The sequence below is a fragment of the Rattus norvegicus genome, chromosome 18 (assembly GCF_036323735.1).
Source record: "Rattus norvegicus strain BN/NHsdMcwi chromosome 18, GRCr8, whole genome shotgun sequence".
In the NCBI taxonomy this organism is placed as follows: domain Eukaryota; kingdom Metazoa; phylum Chordata; class Mammalia; order Rodentia; family Muridae; genus Rattus; species Rattus norvegicus.
Genome location: NC_086036.1, coordinates 23078280 through 23093120, shown reverse-complemented (window position 1 = coordinate 23093120; position 14841 = coordinate 23078280). Strand labels below are relative to the sequence as shown.

Genomic DNA, 14841 nt, shown 5'->3' with positions numbered 1-14841 from the left:
AAGGCTTGATGCCCCAGTGTAGGGAAATGGTAGCAAGGTAAGGCAGAGTAGGTGAGTGGATAGGGGAGCACCCTTATGGAGGCAAGAGGGAGGAGAGTAGGATGGGGTTTTTCAGAGGGGAAACTGGGAAGAGGGATAACATTTGAGATGTAAACAAACTAAATAACCAATAAAAGCTTTAAAAAATTTACCAAATTAACAAATTGACACAAATTCCGAAAATAAACACTTCTGCCCTAGAATTAAGAAACACTTCTTTTAGCTTCCAGTTGTGAGTTGTGAACACTAATATACAACAAATTTGTTCTCTTCTTTTCTAAAATCTGTATCCTCTGATTTTCTCACTGGGTAGGTAGTATGTATGTGGATGGATATGAATATAAGATGAAGTTTAATAAGGTAAAAGAACCTCCTTATATTATAATCTAAACAACTTATATCATGATAAGTCTTGGCATTTCAAAAATATATATACCTAAATTTTGAATATCAAATTAATATAATTGATAAAAGTAAAAAGAATATTAATTTCTATTATTTAGTGCCTATGAAAATAATAACATAGGCAAGAATGTATTACACTATAGGGAAAGAAGTTAAAAGTGAAGAATGTCTTAACTTAGTAAATAGCAAAGTTTCCTTCATAGGAAGTTGAACTATCTTTTCTCGATAGTTGAAAGTGAGTCATGAAAAGAAAATGATACATTCATTTTTCCTTAGTTATAAAAAGTCTTTTCATCTACAGAGCTATCCAAAAGATGTAGATTCATAGTTTTAGAGTTGTCCCTCATTTAAGTCTGCAAATTCTTTTTGAGTGAGAATGTGAAGTGCTATCCACGGGCTCATTCACTGAGTACTTGAATCCCAGGTAGTGGTACAGACCTGGGAGGTTCTATAAACTTCACAACTGGAGGAAGTAGTTCAAAGGCGATGACTTTGAAGCTTTTACTTGGTCCCCATTAGTTGTTTCCTCAGTGCCATTCTGCCATAAGGAGAAGATGCTTCTGTGACTCTCCCTTTCAGTGACATGACAGTCTGTCCAAGTCTATGGTGCCAGGTGTCCATCCACTGGAACCTCTGAAACCGTGGTCAGAATAAATTTTGCATCATTCGAAGGTGTCTATATCATCTATTGCTCACAGTGACACAGTAGCGTCAAACCAACCTTCCAGATCAATATTACATTTCTGTAAGAATATTTAGCATCGGAAATGTTGGCCCATTCCTATAATCTCAGCTACTTGGGAGGAAGAAGCAGGAATACTGCAAAATAGAGTTCTGCCTAGTGTACAGAGTAAGATCAAATTTATTATGTACATCTTAATTCTCTGTCTCAAAACATTCTTTTTTTTTACATTCATGGGGAACCTTCTTTTTTATTTTCTCCACTAATTATTTTACTTATTTACATCCCAAGTGTTACCCTCTCCCAGTGCTTCCTCCCTGAGTTCTTCATCCCATTCTCCATTCATCTCTGAGAGGATGCTTCCCCCGCTGCATTCCCCCATCCCAGGGGCTTAGAGTCTCTACAGGATTGAGCACATCCTCTCCTACTGAGGTCAGACAAGGCAGTCCTCTGCTAAATAAGTGCTGGGGCCCAAAACATTTTTAAAGAGCATATGTTTGTGTAACTCAAATACATTTGCTTAGAAGGTACTAGGCACTGATATCAGCTCCCAATAAGAAGCAACAATAAAATACTTTTCTCATAGACAGAAAGACCTGTAAATTATTTTCTTGACCCCTTTAAAGACCCCTTTGTTTGCCCTGTTTGCAAAGCACAGTGGATTCTGAGTTCCTGTTTATTACTGAAGGCGGAACACACTTGTTTTCTGTATTATTATTCTCTCCACTCTCATGGTTGGTTACGCATACAACCCCAAGTTCTTAGGTCTTCGGTTTCAGTTTATTCATTTGTTTCTTTGTGTTTTTGGTTTGTTTGCAGTTTTTGAATATCTCAGTGTCTATTGTGGAATGCTTCTGGGCCAGTTTGCATAGCTTGGTAGCTTATTAAAATGTAGATTACCAATCCAGTTCTCCTCAACTAAGATTTGCATCTCAACAAGATCTTCAGAAAAATCTGCCTTTCTGGAAATGTTTTTAAACACCACTTTAGCTTATTGTTTAAGAAACAAAAAACTTGTCCTTCCATTTGCAGAAATTTTATTTCCGCACCCCCTAGAGAAGCTAATAATTTAAGGATTCTCAAACTTCACAGAAGGCAAGTATGACATGTGACATATTCTTCTGTGCTAAATTTATTTTGGGTGTATATACATGGTACTCAGCTGCTTTACCTCTCTAGGTATCAACACAAAACCATTTCACTTTCCTGTTTGAGAAGGAAATTAGAAGGACAGGATTGAACTCCTCCTTTCTGAGAACAGGCTCTTCAGGTTGCTGTTCTCACCTTAAACCTCTCAGGTCTTGGTGATTATGGGCCTACTCTACCTCATGTATTCACTGAATACTGCATCTGCATTCAAGCCTGGCCCTTTCCTGTCCAGTCCATTCATCCCTACTGATCATTCCCACAATGCTGCAATCTACTTTCTCTACTGACAGCTCATCTTGTGCAAGAGTAATCTTAGGGTAAGATGCTTATGGTTAATAATGTGCTAATATTTTTACCTCATTTGTACTTTTATTGGAAATTAAGTTGCTTATCTTAGAAGGACTTAAGAGCCAGGGTGGACTTTGGGGAATCATGTTGCTCTAGTGAGAAAATATTTGGGGACATAACAGATCTTTGAAATCATTTCATATTCTATCCCCACAGAACATATTCATTGGCATTATCAGAAAAATCATTTACTCAATACAGATATCAAGAAGTTATCAGTACCTGAAACTGAATTGGACTAGACTTTAGAAAATGGACAAAATATGATGAATAAGTAATAAATTTCTTCCTATAACATATCTGTATTTTCTATATTTATGAGACTTTTTTAGTTGGGCAAATTATATAACTGATTTTTTTATTTCCTTATATTTGCATAAGAGATGTAACAATTCTTCATTGAGATGTAAAGAGAATTAAAGAATGCAAAAGTAAAAATAAATATATCAAGTCTACAATATTAAAATATGAATCTTAATAGAAAATAAATGTACACACAAAAGTTGGCAAATTTAACAATCCCCACCCTAAGAAGGAAAATAATGCACTCAATATCATGCCTACTTTTCCCTGGAGAAGTTTTCATCTAGTGGTTTCTTTAAATGCTCTCCTTGCTCTGGATAAGAGCCTTTTTTGTTCTACATAACCTAGGCCACACCACGGCTTGCAATTTCATCCTCAGATTTGATTGGTGGGCATCGTGCGAACTTTGTAACCACATGTGTTCATCAGACCAAGCTGAAGTCTGTAGGACTTTGAGACTGACTATAACATTGGTCTTCATTTATATAAAGAAACAATCTGTGTTTAAGCCCTTTGTGTCTAGCAGATCCTCTTAAAGTCAGCTTTTGTGGATAATAGTTTTATTTTGTCTTCAGTGAGTGAAGTCTTGGTTGAGAATATTGCCCGTGAGTTGACTTCTGCACAGTGCAGTATCCTGGCACAGTCCTTCACTCTGAGTGGATGGTGCTGACACATTGAGCCTGAAGTTAGTGTCAAGTACAGAACAGGGACAGGGGCATGGCGTTGAATCTGCTGCCTACCAAAGACTATTTATTGTCAGAGCCCTTGGCATGTGGTCATCCACTATCATCGGACATCATGTCATCAGCAGGGCATCTTCAAGCTACCAGCAGGTGAATCTGGGCATTTCCTACTTCCCCTATAAGAATTTATCTTTATGTTTAGGGAAAACATTTCAACTGGTGTGCACCTCAAATATAATCCTCCCAGATCTAATAAACCACATTCCTTTTTCATTGTTACAATATTGGAAAACAATCCAAGCTGCATCACAGCTCCTGTGACACCCAGGGTTCAGAGCTTCATGGCAGCATTGCCTCAGCCGTTTCATTGATGAGGAAGGGTGTCCTTTTTCCATCACTATGTGTTCTACACATTAAATCAAGCTTGCTTTCAAAATCCTTTTTCACAGCCAATAACCTTAAATGTACTGACTATTTTACTGAATGTTTATGTTCAGGCTAAGGGGTACGTCAGAGTTTAAATAATTTACCCTCTCTCCCCCTGAGGCCTCAGGCTTCCCTCTTTCTGTGTGAAGACTTTGAGGACTAAGCCAAGCTCAGCAGTGAATTCCACCAGTGATCATTGTTTTCTATCTAAATGAATTTACTTCTAAGAGTTTGCCACTGAACACTTAGCAAGGAATAGTGTAATCGTCTGCTTATTTTAATGCATTTTAAAGCTCCCCATGACTAGACACAACTGATGACTTACTTTTCAATATTGTAGACATTGAGCCCATTAGATTATGGAGTGCGCACTAGATGCCCAGCTGTGCACCGAATTTAATATTGATAAGTATGTTGATGAAAACGCAGGCTTGTATCAAGTTGAATCAGTTGCGTTTAATCAGGACAGAAGAGTCTGTACTGTGCATTTCCGAGTGCTTCTACTCTCTCTCTCTCTCTATGTGCATGTGCAAGGAATATGCATGAATTTGCATCCCTTCAGATGTACGTCAGACATAAGAAGACCTCTGAAAAGGGTCCCAAAACATCTTAGTTGACTTTGTATTCTTTATTGCCTTTTAAAAATATTGGGTCAACATTTGTTATTTTCGAAACACATACAGGCTCACAGTTGTAGAAAAACAGTTTCAGTGAAAGATTATCAACTACATAATTTGGTTTGAGCAGTAAATTGTGTTAGAAGCATTCAAGTATTAGAATATGATAAAATAATGTAGTAAAAATTCAATAATATTTTCTTGGCGGTTTTTCAATTACATATTTAATGACTTTATATTACCTCAATATTTGTATCTAAAATATTTTAAACTACTTAAATAAATACACATTTTTCGGGAAAGAGTTAAAAGGTCTATTTTCCAGAATACTTTATGTTTTTTACATTAGCCAAAACAATAAATTTGATGATTATTGGAAATATATCCTGTTAAATCCTGCATAATCATCTTCTTGGTAAATATGCATATATATATATACAATCAGAAATAGTAGATGTAATTTAAGTTTCGTAAAACTTGGCTAAAAATTCACATCATAGTGTTTCTTGAATTTGATTTGTCTTTCTTGTTTCCAACACACTATTATGTGCTACTCTGTCGAGCCTTGTAAGGTACAGTTATTTATACCTTACAAACAAGGTAAGTGGCTGGCCAGCACAGCATACCTTTATTCTGATAGATTAAAAGCTTTAATACAGACATTTATTGTTTTAGTATAAAATTCTGCTGTAGTAGTAGAGTCAAGAAAAGATACTGGTCTCATGTTAAATATCCACGTTTTGAGATGTGTTTTAAGGTGGTAGGTGTCTCCACGAGTGTAGTCTTATTGTGCTTTTCTCTTCAAAGACTGTAGCACGCAGCTGTGATCATTTCTGCCTGAGGAAGCCTTGTGTACATTTAGCTGTTTGCTTGGGAAGATAAATGAGCTTACTTGAGGGTAGGTACTGTAGGCAGACGGTTGAAATTCAGGCAAGTGTGTATATACATTCAACAGAGTGTTTCTGACAGTATTTCTGCATGGATAGCCTCAAAGGGAGTGGATGAATGGAAAATGAAAGCAAGGTTGTTTATAGAGAGAAATGAAAGGGCTTAGTTTCTATTGAGGCCAGGAAGATGACCCAGATTTCCCACACTAGAATGTATTCATGGATGGGCATGTCTTAAAACACAAAGAAAAAAAAAAGTCTCGGCTCTGTGATTTTAGTTTCCAGCCTGTTCCCACCTATGCTTTCTGAAGAGGTTTTCTGATCTCAAAAGAGGCTCCCGTTGAATGTGTGTCCCAGGTGCTGGCTGGCTTGTCACAGCACGGGATGATCACACACCTTGTCCCAGCCTTACTCAGCACCTCAACCTCAGGAGGCTGCTTCCCTGGCCTTGAAGTTTAAATAAACAAACAGGAGATCTGAGGCTAAAGCCTCCTCAGAGTAACCGTGTCTGTCTCCGGAAACTGAAAAATAACCCTCTACAGCCTCCAAATGTAAAAATAGCCAGTAATCCCACGGATGCTCCCCTTACAAGAGAGAAACCGGTGCCTAAAGCACAGAGTAGTAGGATAAACAACTGAAAATTCTTAGGATTGCTCACACACCGAGCGTGCTGTGGGTTCTGTCTATGTGCTTCTGTGTCAATGTACGTCACACACGTGTGTGATTGAGTGTACATGTATGTTTCCCATCTCCCAGAGCAAACACGCTTATAATTTGTGGGAGGTTCCCAGAATACAAATTGAAAAAGCATCTCCTTATGGTTGATCATTTCTGCTCTGTGAATAAAGACATTTTAAAATAATTCCTTTGTCCTCTTGTGGTTTAAAAACTGCAGTGTGGTAATTACTGATGTCTCCAAAGTGATGCCGTAAGAGCTTTTGGCAATGGATCTGTCTGCCCCTTCTTTACAATGTGAACAGTGAACAAGGCAAAATATGAACTTCGGGAATCTATGACCCCGAGGTCCAGGAATGGCCAGGTCGCATTAACCCATTGATACATTTAAAGAGGCTGCAATGTGTGCGGCGGGCTAAGCACCGTAAGAACATACATGGATGTAAATAAAGGAAGACATTTAGAGGCCTTTCTAGAGCTTCAGACCCAGGCAGACACATTAGTTATTCAATGATCTATGGGCGTATATTCTCTGTTTTCCCTGTGGTGCTTTCCTGCCTTCCTTCTCTCAGAAAATATCAAAGCTATCTTTTCACCTCTGAGCATTAGAAATTTAAAGGCTTCTGTAACGTCGTGACCCATGCCTATGGTAACATATGGAAGCATGCATTGCCAAATATACTATCAGGATGTTTTTCCATCTGCATTTTTGCTTTTTCTTTAGATGTATTTATTTTATTTTTATGTGTAGAATGGTGTTTGCTTTCATGCATGTATGTGCACTCTGTATGTGCCTGGTGCCTATAGAAGTCAGAACAGAGGATCAGATCCTATGGACCCCGAGTTTCCATTGGTTGTGAGTCATCACAAGAGCACTGGGGAATGGGATGTCTGGAAGAACAAAGGCTCTTAACCACCAAGATATACTTTTAAGCCCTGGTGCTGTAGTCAAAGATATTCAAAGGTTTTACTATCAACCATGTTATATTCTTTGCTTTCTTGCTGATTTAAACAGCACATCAGCTAGTAACTTGGAAAGTCTTTTCACAAAATTTTAAATTAAGCACAGCTTTTCAATGGTACAAACACAAACTGAACCTTTCTCCTATGCTTTTTCAGAAGATGCTTATAAAACCCAGGTGAGGATTGACAACGAGCCTGCTTACTTAGACATCTTGGACACTGCCGGTCAGGTAGGTAATGTTATCTTTTTATTTTTAATAATGATATATTTAATCTTAAATTATAATTATATTATTTCCCTTTTTCTTTCTCCCCCAGCCCCTCCCACATACTTCTCCCCATTCTCTCTCTGATTCTTCTTTTTAATTGTTGTCTGGATTTGTTTAATGAACCTATGCAATCTTGGATAATTTTGCGTTTAACCTTATCCACACTGACTGCAAAATAGATGACTTTAACACTTCAAACAGGAGAATGAATTTGCAATATCAGTCAAGGATTAAAGATGAGAAAAAATTGACTTTAAAATGTGAATCAGATTTAAAAATTTCCTTGATAGTCAAAGTATAAAATTGCATATTAAAATACCGTATTGCCAATGGAATTATAAAATTAAGGAAGTTGTTTGTTACTCTTATGCAAATGTAAAAAATGCTATTTGGAGTCAGGAGAGGCAAGAGTGTATATATTTTCAAGAAATAAAAAGAAAGTAAACAGAATGCAGGTACTCTACAATAATTATGAGAAAATTCATCATAGATGCAAGATGCCAAAGTTCGTGCTGTGTAGGAGGTTGGAAGCTTTATTTAACTTCATACTTTTCAGATAATTGTTAAAATAAACTCATGTTAAGTGCCAGCTGCAACCCATATAAATTGTAAATAAGCAGAGTAATGAGGAAGGACTAAAGAAGAAGATTTTAGTGCAGCGTAACACACAAAAACAAACCCTGAAACATGAAGCAAGAGATCCACATGCATAATTGTACTTACGAATATAAGGAAAACAGAAATCATGGCGAATAGAAATGTTATCTGTGTGTGCTGGGACAAGCAGCTGTCCTCAAGGGCATACTACATAGAAGGCAAAGCTCACCTATTGTCTTTGTTAGAGTTTTACTGCCGTGAACAGATACCGTGACCAAGGCAACTCTTATAAGAACACTTAACTGGAGTTGGCTTACAGGTTCAGAGGTTCAATCCATTATCATCAAGGCAGGAACATGGCAGCATCCAGGGAAGCATGGTGCAGGAGTTTTACATCTTCATCTGAAGGCCACTAGCAGAATACTAGCTTCTAGGAGGCTAGGATGAGGGTCTTGGGTCCATGCCCACAGTGACACACCTACTCCAACAAAATCGCACCTCCTAATAGTGCCACTTCCTGGACTAAGCATATACAAACCATCACATTTCACTCCATGGCTCCCATAGGTTTGTTCAAACACATTAGTCTATGTTTGGGAGGGGGGGGGCTAACCTACCCATAGCATAATAAAAAATACATTTAGTCCCACTTCCAAAGACTCCAAAATCTATAGCAGTCTCAACAATATTAAAAGTTCAAAGTTCAAGGTCTCTTCTGAGATCCATTAAATCACTTAACTTTAATCACCACAGCAAGACAGAAAACCTGCTGGACAAACTCCAAACCCTGCATCTCCATGTCTGATAGCAAGGCAGTCTTCAGATCTCCAACTCCTTTTTCATCTTCATTACTGAACTAAACTTCTTTCTCCCTGTTGGCAGCTTTCCTCAAGAGATAGCCCAGGGAATCTGGTATCTCAAACATCTTGGGGTCTCCTAGGCAACTTTAATGTTACAGCTTCTTGTTTCAATGTCTGGGATCCATACATGATCCTCTGTGTTCCTCCAAAGGGCTGGCATCACTTTTCCAGCTCTGCCCTCTGTAGCACTCTAAGCTCAGGTTGATCCACTCCACTGCCTTGGTGATCATCCTATGGTACTGGCATCTCTAATACACTGGGGTGTGCGTCTGCAACTAGGCTTCACCAATAACCTCTCATAGGCTTTCTTTGTGGTGCCAAACCTCAACTCCTTTACATGACCCCTTCAGTCCTGAGCCGTCAACTGCAACTGAGAATGCCCTTTCACCAATGGCCTTTCATGGCCTCTTATTGTGTCAGTCCTCAGCTATTCATCATGATGCCTTTATGCCTGCAGAATTGGTACTACCTGGGTGACTCTTACACATTACCAAGTACAGCTGCAGCATGAGGTACAACCTTGGCTATCTCTGGAACACAGCTTCTATGTGCCTGAAGTAAACACTTTCCAGAAGATTTCACCTCAGTGATACTGGTCTCCTCTTAAGCACCACCAATTTCTTAGTTCCAGCTAATAAACATCAATTGTCCTAGTAGTCCCTTCTATTCTTGACTCTACAGCCAGAACCACACGGCCAAAGCTGCTGAGTTCTACTGCTTGCAGGATCTGGAACACGGCCCCTTATTCTATTACTTTATCACTAGTTTTCTGTTTTCCAGAAAACGTCCTGCCTAAGTTTGGCTGTCTTGAATCTTACTCTGTAGATTGACTTGATCTCAGAGATCTACATGCCTGTCTCCTGGGATTAAGCTTTTCGTCACCCAGAATTTGCTCTGTTAGGGGCTGGCCTTGAACTCAGAGATCTGTTTGGCTTTATCTCTTGGGATTAAAGATGTGTATCACCATGCCTGGATCTAAACTAAGCTGGGTAGGATCTCGCCCCAAAGTCTCACTCCCTTAATTCAATTTAATAGACATAAACACAAGATATCAGTTCTATTTCACTTCCAGGTGCCCCTTTAATCCTCAAACCATATATTTTATATTTTTCCTTTTTCAGCTTTTAGTGCTTGTTTGAAATGCTCTTCATGAGACTTAACTAAAGAATAAGTCTATGATGGGAGTTTCTGAGACTTCCTTTGTCAGTGCAATTAATCTAAGTCTCTTCACTTTAGCCTCAGGCAGACTAGGCAAAAAGTAGCCACATTCTTCACCAAAATACCACCAAAACAGTCTCTAGGCCATATCTGGAAATTCTCCACTAAACATCTTGGTCGAGGTCCGCACAATTCAAATCTCTCTCAGTAACAAAGTCTTCCATGTTCCTACTAGGATAGCCCATTAAGCCCCATTTAAAGCATCCCACTGTTTTTCAAATATAAAGTCCCTAAATCCACATTATTCTAAACAAGAGCATGATCAGGCCTATTATACTGGGATATCCACTCCTGGTACCTACTTCTGCCCTAGAGTTTTACTGCTGTGAATAGACACCATGACCAAGGCAACTCTTACAAAAACAGCATTTAATTGGGGCTTCCAGGTTCAGGGGTTCAGTCCATTATTATCAAGGCAAAAAAAATGACAGCATCTACATAGGCATAGTGCTGGAGGAACTGAGAGCTCTATATCTCCTGAAAGCTGCTAGCAGAACACTGACTTCTAGGCAACTAGGATGAAGAACTTAAGCCCACGCCCACAGTGGCACACCTACTCCAACAAGGCTACACCTCCTAATAGTGCCACTCCCTGGGCCGAGCATATACAAATCATCAGACATCAAAAATATGTTTTCTGAGAAGGAAGCAGTACGGAGTGAAGCAGGATTAAGTCATAGCTCATGTGTCTAGAGTGCAAGTGGTCAATAGTTCTCCCTCCTCACATACACATTAAGGGAAATTAGTAAATCCTATAACAACATCAGAGGAAAGATGTTTCATTTCAAAGCAATTTTAGTCTGGAGAAGTGATATTTTGTAGTGTCAAAGGAAACATTTTTACAATTCTGATTTTAATATTAAAGCCAATTCTGGTTTACAGCAGAAATCATTAGGGTTTAAGCTGTATGTTATGGACAAGGTAGTTTTATTCTATTCCTGTTTTGGAACTTAAAGATCTTTTTTTAAAATTCTCTTTTATTGCATATTTTCTTTATTTAAATTTCAAATGTTATCCCCTCTCCTGGATCCCCCAACCCTGAAACCCCCTAAACCATACTCCCATGTCCTACCTCCTTGAGGGTGCTGCTCAACCCTCGCGCCTACTCCCTCCTACCTCCCCACCCTGGCATTCCCCTACATTGGGGCATCGAGCCTTCCCAGGACCAAGAGAAGGGCCTCTCCTACCATTGAAGCCCAACAAGGCCATACTTTGCAACATATGCAGCTGGAGCCATGGGTCCCTCCATGTGTACTCTTTGGTTGGTGGTTTAGTCCCTGGGAGCTCTGGGGTGTCTGGTTGGTTGATATTGTTGTTCTTACAAACCCCCTCAGTTACCTCAGTCCTTACTCTAACTCCTAAATTGGGGACCCTGTTCTCAGTCCAATGGTTGACTGAAAGCATCCACTTCTGTATTTGTCAGGTGCTGGCAGAGTCTCTCAGTAGACAGCTATATCAGGCTCCAGTAAGCATGCAATCTTGGCATCAGAAAGAGTGACTGGGTTTGGTGACTGCATGTGGGATGGATCCCCATGAGTGGCAGTGTCTGGATGGCCTTTCCTTCAGTTTCTGCTTCATACTTGTCTCCATTATTTCCACCTCTGAGTATTTCGTTTTACCTTCTAATAAGTACAGAAGCACCCCCACTTTTTGTTCTTTCTTCTTCTTGAGCTTCATGTGGTCCGTAAATTTTATCTTGAGTTTTCCGAGATTTTGGACTAATGTCCACTTATCAGTGAATATATATCATGTGTGTTGTTGTTTGATTGGGTTACCTCACTCAGGATATTTTCTAGCTCCACACATTTGCCTAAGAATTTCACGAAGTCATTGTTTTTAATACCTGAGTAGTACTCCATTTCGTAGATGTAGTGGACACTTTCTGTATCCATTCTGCTGTTGAAGGACATCTGGGTTGTTTCCAGCTACTGGTTATAATAAATAAGGCTGCTATGAACATAGTAGAACATGTGTCCTTCTTATATGTTGGAGCATATTTTGGGTGTATGCCAGGAGATCTGGGTACTCAGGTGGTATTATGTCCAATTTTCTGAAGAACACAGGAATGATTTCCAGAGTGGTTGTACCAGCTTGCACTCCCACCAACAATGGAGGAGTGTTCTTCTTTCTCCACATCCTTGCTAGCATCATCTGTCACCTGAGTTTTTGATCTTAACCATTCTGACTGGTGTGAGGTAGAATCTCAGGGTTGTTTTGATTTACATTTCTGTGATGAGTAAGGATGTTGAACATTTCTTTAGGCCATTCAATATTCCTCAGTTGAGAATTCTTTGTTTAGCTCTGTAGCCCATTTTTAATAGGATTATTTGACTCTCTGGAGTCTAACTTCTTGAGTTCTTTATTTTGGATATTAGCCCTCTATCAGATGTAGGACTGGTAAAGATCTTTTCATAATCTGTTGGTTGCTGTTTTGTCCTGTTGACAGTGTCCTATGCCTTAAAGAAGCTTTGCAATTTTATGAAGTCCCATTTTTTTGATATTTGACCTTAGAGCCTAAGCCACTGGTGTTCTGTTCAGGAAACTTTTCCCAGTACCCATGTGTTTGAGACTCTTCTCCACTTTCTCTTCTATTAGTTTGAGTGTATTTGCTTTTATGTGGAGGTTCTTGATCCACTTGGGCTTGAGCTTTGTACAAGGAGATAAGAATGGATCCATTTGTATCCTTCTACATGCTGACCTCCAATTGAACCAGCACCATTTGTTTAAAATGCTGTCTTTTTCCCACTGGATGGTTTTAGCTCCCCTGTCAAAAATCAAGTGACCATAGATGTGTGGGTTCATTTCTGGTTTTCAATTCTATTCCACTGATCTAACTGCCTGTCTCTGTACCAATACCATACAGTTTTTATCACTATTACTCAGTAATATATCTTGTGGTCAGAGATGGTGATTTCCCCCAGAAGTTCTTTTACTATTGAGGATAGTTTTAGCTATTCTGTGTTTTTTGTTATACGATCATATCATCTGCAAATAGTGGTATTTTTACTTCTTCCTTTCCAATTTGTATCCCTTTGACCTCCTTTGGTTGTCTGATTGCTCTGGTTAGAACTTCAAGTACCATATTGAATATGTAGGGAAAATTAGCAGCTTTGTCTAGTCTCTGATCTTAATGGAATACTTCACGTTTCTCTCCATTTAGTTTGATGTTGGCCACTGGTTTGCTGTATATTGCTTTTACTATGTGTAGGTATGGGCCTTGAATTCCTCTTTCCAAGACTTTTATCATGAAGGGGTGTTGAATTTTGTCAAATGCTTTATCAGCATCTAATGGGATGATCATGCGTTTTTTTTTCTTTTAGTTTGTTTACATAGTGGGTTATGTTGATGGATTTCCTTATATTGAACCATCTCTGATTTTATGGGATGAATTCTATTTGATCATGATGGATGATCACTTTGATGTGGTTTTGGATTTGAGTTGGGTGAATTTTATTGTGTGTTTTTGCATCGATATTCATAAGGGAAATTGGTCTGAAGTTCTCTTTCTTTGTTGGGTCTTTGTGTGGTTTAGGTAAAAGTGTATTTGTGGCTTCATAGAACAAATTGGGTAGTGTTTCCTCTGTTTCTATTTTGTGGAATACTTTGAAGAGTATTGGTATTAGGTATTAGTATTGGTATTAGGTGATAGAATTCTACACTAAACCCATCTGGCCCTGGGTTTTTTGTTTTTGTTTTTGTTTTTTTGTTCGGAGACTTTTAATTACCTTTTCTGAAGCAGTTATGGGACTGTTTAGATGGTTTAACTGATGCCGATTTGACTTTGGCACCTGGTATCTGTCTAGAAAATTGTCCATTTTATCCAGATTTTCCAATTCTGTTGAATATAGGCTTTTGTAATAGGATATGATAATGTTTTGGATTTCCTCAGTTTCTGTTGTTATCTTCATTTCAGATTTTATTGATTTGTATACTCTCTCTGTGTCCTCTGGTTAATCTGGCTAAGGGTTTATCTATCTTGTTGATTTTTTCAAAGCACTAGCTCCTAGTTTTGTTGACTCTTTGTATATCCTTTTTGTTTTTACTTCATTGATTTCAGCCCTCTGTTTGATTATTTCCTGCCTTCTCTGCCTCTTGGGTGTATTAGCTTCTTTTTGTTTTAGAGCTTTTAGGTGTGCTGTCAACCTTCTAATGTATGCTCCCTACTGTTTCCTTTTGGAGGCACTCAGAGCTATGATTTTTCCTCTTAGCACTGGTTTCATTGGTTTCATTATTTCCCATAATTTTGAGTATGCTGTCCCTTATTTTTATTAAATTCTAAAAAGTCTTTCTTTCTTCCTTGACCAAGTTATCATTGAGTAGAGCATTGTTCAGCTTCCCTGTGAATGTGGGATTTCTGGCTTTTTTGAGATGTGATTTTAAACCTAAATCTTGCTTTTCTGGTGTGGTGGGGCATCTGTGACTTGCTGTAGTGGGAGAATTCGGGTCTGATGATGCCAAGTAGCCTTGGTTTCTGTTGCTGACTTTTTTTGCGCTTGCCTCTTGCATTTCTGGTTATCTCTAGTGTTACCTGCCCTGCTGTCTCGGACTGCAGCCTGTCCCTCCTGTGATCCTGGTTGTGTCAGAGCACCTCAGAGTCCAGCTGTATCTGTGATCCTATGATTTTGGAATTCTGTGGTTCTGAGATCCTGGTTGTGTTCAATCTCTTGGGAGTCAAGCTTCCTCTGTAATCCTGTGATCCTGGGCAGTTCAGTCCACCTCT

The 14841-nt window shown here is 38.9% G+C and overlaps 1 protein-coding gene across 1 annotated transcript in view; it reads left to right on the top strand.

The window, feature by feature from the left end:
• The window catches only part of Rit2 (Ras-like without CAAX 2), a 356224-nt gene that overhangs the window by 103017 nt on the left and 238366 nt on the right, over positions 1-14841 (top strand). The window contains exon 3 of the mRNA NM_001013060.1: positions 7334-7407. Coding sequence (NP_001013078.1) covers positions 7334-7407 — 74 coding nt within the window. The remainder of the gene's footprint in view (positions 1-7333; positions 7408-14841) is intronic.